Source organism: Crocuta crocuta, unplaced genomic scaffold (genome assembly GCF_008692635.1).
Source record: "Crocuta crocuta isolate KB4526 unplaced genomic scaffold, BGI_CrCroc_1.0 scaffold1129, whole genome shotgun sequence".
Taxonomy (NCBI): Eukaryota; Metazoa; Chordata; class Mammalia; order Carnivora; family Hyaenidae; genus Crocuta; species Crocuta crocuta.
In genome coordinates, this window is record NW_027528629.1 from 424,336 (window position 1) to 433,316 (window position 8,981).

General features: G+C 42.3%; 1 protein-coding gene across 1 annotated transcript; it reads left to right on the forward strand.

The window, feature by feature from the left end:
• Positions 1-1,158: 1,158 nt before the first annotated feature.
• Positions 1,159-2,640, forward strand: LOC144224262 (melanoma-associated antigen B10-like). Its single transcript, XM_077755164.1, has 3 exons — positions 1,159-1,195; positions 1,565-1,688; positions 1,789-2,640. Exons 1-3 carry the CDS (start codon positions 1,191-1,193, stop codon positions 2,638-2,640), a joined length of 981 nt encoding a protein of 326 aa, XP_077611290.1. The 5' UTR covers positions 1,159-1,190.
• The last annotated feature ends 6,341 nt before the right edge of the window (positions 2,641-8,981 follow it).

An 8,981-nucleotide genomic window follows, 5' to 3' on the forward strand; every position in this document is an offset into this window, starting at 1 on the left:
GGCTGGTTATAATACACCCAGAATTCTGCCTCTGGAGTCTTAGGGAAGTGAAAAAATTGGTGCAGAAAAGGATGGCTTAAGTGAGAGGGAGAAGACTCTCCCTCTGCTAACCCTGTCAAGATGTGAGGTAAGGACTCTTTGTGAGGTATGGGAATATCCACTATCAAACAAGAGGAAGCTGGACAGAGTCTGGCCCTGCCATCAGCGACAGCAGGCCTCGGGCAAGGGATATCTGATATAGCACCTTCGAAATTCTTCCTTTGGAGATTAGGCATGCCTGGGTGCCTCAGTCGGTTAAGCGTCCGACTTCGGCTCAGGTCATGATCTCACAGTTCGTGGGTTCGAGCCCCGCGTCAGGCTCTGTGCTGAAGGCTTGTTTAGAACCTGGAGCCTGCTTCAGATTCTGTGTCTCCTTCTCTCTCTGCCCCTCCCCGCTCACGCTGTCTCACTCTATCTCTCAAAAGATAAATAAATGTATATAAAAAAATTCTTCCTTTGGAGATTCAAGGAAGAGATGGCATTGGGCCAGAATTTCTGGCTTTAGGCCAGCAGGTGGAAGGGTTCCATATCCTAACATAGGTAAAGGTTAGGACACTAACAGAGGTCTGAGTGGCCTCACACCCCAAAAGAGATGGGTTTTTACAGAGTCCTGACACTGCTTTCAGCCCAGGGGAAGGGTCAAAGTGATAGTGGTTGGATGCAAAACATTCTGAATTCCAAAATCTGGCATTTCAAACAATTGAGCCACTTCCTGTAAGAGGGGCTGCTTTAGGTCATCAGAGGAACTACTTCTAGGTCCTGCCCGGAGAGAATGAGAGTAGTGAGACGGATCTTGACTAAGTTCTGAGGGAATCAGTGACTTCATATAAAGTGGGCCTGCACAGAGTGCCAACCATGCTGTAAGCCCTGCAGGGAGAGTACTGTGTAGATATGTTTGGCTCAGGGCCCTCCACCTACTCAGTAATTTTAAAAAATACAAGGGCCTTATCTTGAAAAGATATGTCTCAAACCAGGAAAGGGAAGAGTACCAGGCCCTACCAGAATATAAGGTAAGGACCCTGAGTGAGGAGTGAGGACTCTAATTACCCCAGAATGGACAGGGTTCTTCTGAGCTCTTCCCTTATTGTCATCCTTGGGAATATATGGTCAACTGAGGTCTCCTTCAATTTCTCCTCTGGAATCAAAGGAATATGAGGTAATTGAAATGAGGTTGATAAAAGCTTAGTAAAGGGACCCTAGAAGCTATCAGAAGCCATGATGATAGCCCTGAAAGTGAATGAGAGAAATGCATTCTACCCCAAACAGAGGGGCCTAGAATATAGCCTGGATATTCTAGGCCTTGTTGTCACCCCAGTGAGCACCAGACAGATCTGGCAGGTAGTAGTTTAAGGTGAAATCTAGTTACTTTCACAGGGTTCTCAGGAAACAGGCTGAAAAGAGAAAATGAACCTTATGAATTCCTTAAGCAATACACACAAGATAACCTGCAGAGGCAGCCATCAATAAAGTCAGGGTGGCATCCCACTGTGAATAGGCACACAGCATCTTATCCTTTTTCCTCCAGGTCACTGGTTCACCTGCCCACATCTCTGTTGCACCAGAACAAAGCCATCATGCCTCGGGGTCAGAAGAGTAAGCTTCGTGCCCGTGAGAAACGTCGCCAGGCCCAAGAAGACTCACAAAATCTGGTAGGTACTCAGCCCCACTACTCACCTCCACTCCTCTTCCTCCCTTCATTCCAAGGGCATACCCTCAGAGCTAACCTGCTGGATAATCTGCAATCCCCAGGGTCTTCAGAGAGCAACATTCACCACCACTACAGCTGCAGCTCTTTCATTCATGAGATCGATTGAAGGTGCCAATGAAGTAGAGGAAAGGCCAAGATTCTCCCAGAATCCAACAGACACTCAGCCATTTTATAGAAGCCCTCTAGAAGAAAAGGTGTTTATATTGGTATACTACCTGCTTTACAAATATCAAATGAAAGAGTTTATTACCAAGGCAGATATGCTGAGAAATGTAATTCAGATCTATAGGAATCAATTCCATGAGATCCTCGGGAAAGCCTCTGAGAAACTGGAGCTGGTCTTTGGCCTTGACGTGAGGGAAGTAGATCCTAATAAGCACATCTATGTCCTCATTAACAAACTAGAACCAACTTATGATGGCAGACTGAGTGTTGATAGTAGTGTGCCTGAGACTGGTCTGCTGATGACTGTCCTGGGCGTGATCTTCATAAAGGGCAACTGTGCAACTGAGGAGCAAGTCTGGGAAGTGCTGAATATGATGGGGTTATATTCTGGGCAGAAACACTTCATTCATGGGGAGCCCAGGAAACTCATCACAAGAGATTTAGTGAAAGAAAATTACCTGCAGTATCAGCAGGTGCCTAACAGTGACCCTCCACGCTATGAATTCCTGTGGGGTCCTAGAGCTCATGCTGAAACCAGCAAGATGAAAGTTCTTGAGTTTTTGGCCAAGATCCATGATACCGTCCCCACTGCCTTCCCACTCTATTATGAAGAGGCTTTGAGAGATGAGGAAGAGCGAGCCCGAGCTCGAGCCACAACTAGGGCTCGTATCGCTGCCATGGCCAGTGCACGTGCCAAGGCCTTGGCAAGCAGCTCCTCCCACCCCTAGTAAAGTCTGAGGCAGATTCTCCATTTTTATTTTGTAATTCATGTTCTCATTAGTGGAAGGTCAGGTACAGATAACACAGTGTATAATGTGTTTATATTCTTATTCCATGTTAACTTAGATAATTTTTTTATTACTTTTCCTTTTGATAGAAGATTTATTAGCTTCAAAAATTCAAGTTTATGAATGACATTTTCAAATTTGTGCTGTATATGAGATTTAACTGTAGGAGATTGTTATTTTGTGAACCAAATTGGGAAATTCCTCATCTTATTTACTGATTTGGAACATGATAACAAGTCAGTGGATTAGGCATTTCTTTGGAAATGTGAAAGAATTCAGCAGTAAAATATTTGGTGTCAAGAAATAGACAAAAAAGAAAAGATAGCCAAATATTGTATTTTCTATTCACTTTTAGTTTGTTTAAAATTAAATGATATATGCTTGTAGAGATAGATAATCCAAGAATGTAATTAATTACGTCATAATAAATTAAACCTCTTTCACACTGTCTCATTCATTTCTCAAACAAACATTCCTTGAGAGGCTTTGTGCTAGTACTGGGAGTGTCTGGATAAATAAGCCCCACTGTGCCCATAGAATTTTGGTGTCAAAGTAGCCATCAAGTAGGGAAGAGGATGGGATACACCCTAAGACTTAAGGACAAGTCAAAAGAAGGAGAGGACATGCGAGGATCCAAGTATGAGAAATCAAGTGCAAATGCCCTGAGGCCAGTGGGTCCGGGGCCTTGGGCAACTGCAAGTCCTTTGGCGTGAGTCACTTCTATGTGAAACTGGGTGGTGGATCAGATGAGGCTGTGGGAGTGGTGGACAGGGGCCAGGCCCTCAGAAGTTGTGTCCAGAGTTAAGAGACTAAAGCCTAGAATGGAAAACTGTGTCTAGTAGTTACTTTAAGTTCATGAATTAACCAGAAATCTCCACCTGAGGCAGAAATAAAAAGTGCTCTGTGATCTTGTCTTAGGGCAAGGAACACAGTGCACAGACTAGGTATTTTACATACATTGTCTCCAGCGAGTCTTTGAGAAACAACAGTGATAAAGCTTTGACCTATGATGATCTGAAGCCACTTTGCTGGCAATCTTTGACTTGAGCTGTCAAAGACAGAGCTCATTCCGTTAATAGGGTATTTAAATTGGGTTATCTTCAGTGTAAATTGGCAAACTCAAAGCAAGAGATAGATGTTTTGATGGGAATGAACCAGGTAGTCCTTAACACACTTTCTAGCAGCTTTATAGGCATCCAGCTAGGAAAGGTTTTCCCAACTCACATTAAAAATCCTCAAAATGTTCCTTAGCAGGTAACTTACTTTTTCTTGGTAATAAATATTTTGGCTGATTTGGTGTGCTATGTACTATTGTTTTGTACATTCTCTGACATCTCCAGGATAAAAATAAACTTTAAAATCCCAAGATGGAGGTTGGTAATATTTGATGTCAGAATTTTAGTAGTAATATCTGTTAATTATCAAAGACCCAAAAAAGCAATTCACTGTACCAGGTACCTTACATAAATCACTTACATTCCAACAGTTTGACTTCACAAGGTACCATTGAGCCAGAGTGCAAGCTGACTACATCAAGCCCATTTTGCAGATGAGGAACCTGAGGTACACATAACTCTTGTGATTTTCACATGAGTTCACATGGTTCAGAAAACACAGGCTTGAGAACAAAGCCCTGTTCCCAAGTCCTCTGGAGCCCACAAAGTGCCACTTCTCCCAGCCCGAGGCCAACCTTCTGTCCCTTAATTACTTTCTCTTCTCACTATCACACTGATGTTTCTCAGGCAATGAAAGAAGCACCCTGTGGCCAAAGTACTAAAACCAGGCCAAAAGAAGGAAGGTAAAAGTGAGAATCAGGCACAATCTGAGGATTGTCCCTGGGGTTCAATTCCCTAGGATCTCCTGGCCCCTCGCCCCAGGGTCCCTTGAGAGCTGGCTCTCTGCCCCAGTCTCCACACAAGTGNGGCCGCGCCATCCCCTGATTTACAGCATTCCAACTCCCTGCTCCCCCATTCCGCCCCCTGGCCCCACTCTGACAGCAACTGCCTTTCCGTGTAATTCTGACAGTGAGGTTTCAGACACCTCCTGACCTCCACCCCCCACCCCAGGTGTCTCCATCACATTCACCAAAAAGGTTTTTTAACCAAATCTGCTGATAATTTGATACAGAATATAGTGGCTATAATATCCTAGAGCAAAAATATAATTGTGAAGTTAGAAAGGAGGTGTTAGGAAGCAGATAAAATCATAAAGAAAGGAGAATTTAAGCTGATGAATTATTTGAGACTGCCCACTGAATCCATACACTGATGAGTGAGCTTAACTAAGTAGTCAAAAACCAAAGCCTCCCTCCTACATGGTAGATGAGGAAGGACAGAGGAAATCACTGTAGAAACTATCAGCAGAGACTAGATTCTAACAGACCCTGCAGTCTTTTCAGGAAGTTATAGTAGTTTTCTATGGCTGCCTTAACAAATTAAGGCTGGAATGGCTTTGCTAGATTCTGTGCTAGGATTTTTGCAGCCCAAGTCAAACTTTGAGCTGGCAGGCCTCTCATCATGAATTCTGGGAACAGTCTCCTTCCAAGATCATTCAGGTTGTTGGAAAAATCCAGTTCTTTGTGGTAATAAGACTGAGGCATTGTTTTCTTACTGTCATAGCTTCTCTAGTCCTCTCTCTCCAGTCCTTGCATCTGGGCCCATATATTGTGAATCAGCAATAAAACAATGTGTTCTTCTCATGCTTGGAATCTCTTCTAACTCTTGGAATCTCTCTAACTGCACCTCCTCCAACTATGCTGTATCTCTTTTCTATCCACCCAGAAAAACTTCTCTGCTTATAAGGGCTCATGCCATTAGATTGGGCCTGCTCTGATTATATCTTTATTTTAAAGTCATTTTCATGGCCTTACTACATCTGCAAAGTGTAACACAATATATTCTTCCAGGGATAAGGTATGGGTATCTCTGTAGAAGAGTTATTCAGTCTACTACCGAGGGAAAAAAGGTCTCCCTGGCAGATGTGCCAGCTTTGATAAGAAAAGAAAAAAACTAACCCTGACTCTTGTCCGTATCTGCTGCAGGGACAATCTTGGTTTTCAGTGTGCCCAAAGACATCTGTGCAAGTGTTCAGTTGTGTTCATCAAGTGGTGCATAGCAGAAACTCAAAAGTTGTGATTTTTGACCATGCATGAAAAGGAAGAAGTAAATTCTCATTGTATTGAAATTATACAGATTATTGAAAAGGTCAGACCTGGAAAGTGCTATAGCAGGAGGACAGGAGCAGGTGAGCATCTGACTTTGGCTCAGGTCATGGTCTCATGGTTCATGAATTTGGGTCCCAAATTGGGCTCTCTGCTGTCCATGCAGATTCTACTTCAGATTCTTTGTCCTCCTCTCTCTGTCCCTCCCCTGATCGCATTCTCTCTCTCTCCCTCTCTCTCTCTCTCTTTCTCTCCCTCCCTCTCCCTGTCCAAAAACATAAACATAAACAAAAAATAACATTTTAAAATAAATAAATATAAATCTGGAGTGTTGCAAGGCAATATTGGCCTTCTTGGAAACTTCTCGAAGAATGAAGAGGACTTTGTACACAAATTCTAAGTGTTATACTTTCCTGATCACCTGCTCTGTAACTGTTTATGGATAAACTACAAGGGCTCACCCACATCACATTTTCTCTCCTTCCTGGGCTCATGGGCATATATATTGTCCAGTCAACTTGTAGTTAGAAAAGGTTTTGTGACAACTCTTCCCACTGAAATATGAACAGAAACAATATTTGTCATCTGCAGACCAAGGCATTTGAGAGTCAGTATGCCACTCTTATGCTTTCTGTCCCATTCAGCAGAATCATGGAGATCCTGTGTTGAGATGTCCATCCACACTGTGTAAGCAGACTGTATTCTTGGGTCACCAGACAGCAAACATCCTGCCAGCCCATTAGGCCTTATATGTATGAGAAGTCCAACATTTGTAGTGTTAAGTCATTCAGATTTCAGTTTCCACCATTACATCCATTAAGGTTACTTTGCTGTTACACACAGCTATTTCTGTTGTTAAGTCTTTCTTAAATATACTAATGACAAAAGAAATAGTGCATATATTCTTGATGTTATAAAATTCTAAAAATACACTTCTTCCTCCTTCTCATGGTTTTTAAAAAATTCAGGCCCTCCTCAAAAAAAAAATTACGTGCATAATTTTTGTTTATTCTACACTTTTACTTACATATATGTGCCAGAAAAATACACTGTTGGTAACTCCTTTTTCAAATGTCTCCAGTGAACACCAAGACAAACTACTGAGGGATCAGAGCAGGGTGGTAACCCATTCTCACTCCACTTTACCGTAAATTTCTATCTGTGTTACTTCTGTACCTCACTTGTAAATAATAGGTTCTATCACTTTTGCCAGACCAGAAGTTCTTGAGGGATCGTCCTTGCATCCCCTTTGCATCTTTGCTGAAAACATAACAGGTTTTCAGCAAATGTGGACGAGGTGTGGTTAAAGGAGCAAGGTATGGGGGTCAGAAGGCAGAGAAAGAATGTTCAGGTGAGGAGCAAAACCAAAACGTGTCTCACTGGAGAACATGAACCATGGGCTTCTCAGTGGGTGACCAGGAGGCATAAGATTCATAGCATGAACATGGACATTTTCCTGGAATATAATCATTGAAATACATTCATATAACATTTATTGAGTGCTCATTAGATGCTGGAGCCTTTTCTCTGACCTGTATTCTGTAATCACTTTCTGATGTCTTCCTAAGTAAGGGCAGTCATCATTACCATTTTATTCAGATGAGACATAGACAAATTGAGACATAGAGAACTTGTCCAAACTAGAAGGGCAGAATTAAAAGAAAAGATAACTATTGTGAGTTTTCACAATACATGTATAATGTGTGTAATGTCCTGCCTCTTACTAGTCTCATTAATAAAAGGAATGCAAAAGCTTTCCATGAGAGCACATATAGATCCACCTAACCTTTTGAAGTATTCCCTATGATTTTAAAGTGTTTATGTGCCATAACTAATGTAACCATTCCCCTTCCAATGAACACAGAAGATATTTCTCATTTGTTACTATCATTAACAGAACTTAAATAAACAATGAACATGGTTCTTGGGCAAATGTGGCTGTTTTCTCCTAGGAAAGGTAGAAATTGTGTAAACTGGGTTAAAGTGGAAAGACTTCGGTGATTGGAACTCTTTAAATATTTCTGAAATTGCATTCCAGTAATGCTACACCAATTCATATTTTCACAAATTAATTTATGTAAATAAAATCCACACACTGGCATTNGAGTAGGGTGTGTGTCCACAATGGAAACACCTACAGGTGGATGGAGAAGGACTATAGTTGGTGTAGTTCCTTATTAAATTGACTGATAGTGACAGATATATTGTGGAGTCCAAAGCTATATTTTTTGTGTAATAACTCACACTTGACTGAATTAAAATTAAAAAATAACCAAGGTCTGTGCTAGCCACTCTCAAAATCATCACATGATCTGTAGTAAATATAATAAAATCTAAAAATTTTAAGAGAGGACAGTGGATCGACCTGTCAAACTCAGGCCAACAGACTGAGGAATCCCAGGCCCTAACAGAAGGAAAGGTGAGGACTCTGAATGAGACCAGAGGGAACAACCCATCCCAGAATGGAAGATGCTGCCACACACAGTCCCATTCCTGTTGCCAGCCTTGGGAAATTCCAGAAAAAGGTGGATAGAAATGGCTTCTCTTGAATTCTGTCTCTGGTNTGGGCAGTGTCAGGTTAGCAGAAGAAAGAGTCCAGTCTCTGCTTGGAGTTTAGACAAGGTCCCTGATTGAGTTTAACAGAATCCTACTCCAGGAGAGAGTAGACCTCGACAGAGTTTCACCTGTGCTTACAGTTCTAGCAAGCTCTTTGCAGGGATTGCCTAAGTAGTGCCTTCTGAATTTCCCTACTGGAGACTCAGGGACTTGAGGACATTTGGATCTGGGTGTGGCGTCAAGGCTACAGAGAGTGAAGTCCCAGGCAGTAACAGAAGTAAAAAAGGTAAGGACTCAGTCTGATTTCTGTGAGACCTGCCCACCCCAACAGATGGGCAGCACAGTGGCCTGCTTCTGCTGTCAGCCCCTGGGAGGTCCTGGTATACTGGTGTTGAGGCTCAGAAGCCCTTTCACTTCATCCTCTAGAAACTGGAGAGTGATGTGGGGAGGGCCTCAGTTTAGGACTAACATGGGGAGGATACCTAGTATCAGTCAGAAGTAAAAATAATTAATTAATTAAAAAAGTTTTGAAACCCTTTGTGACAGAAAATGCCACCATTGGGAG

Excerpts from the sequence above, each read along its gene's own strand:
- LOC144224262 (XM_077755164.1), top strand. Across the intron at positions 1,689-1,788 it reads AAGAAGACTCACAAAATCTG|GGTCTTCAGAGAGCAACATT; the intron begins GTAGGTACTCAG and ends TGCAATCCCCAG.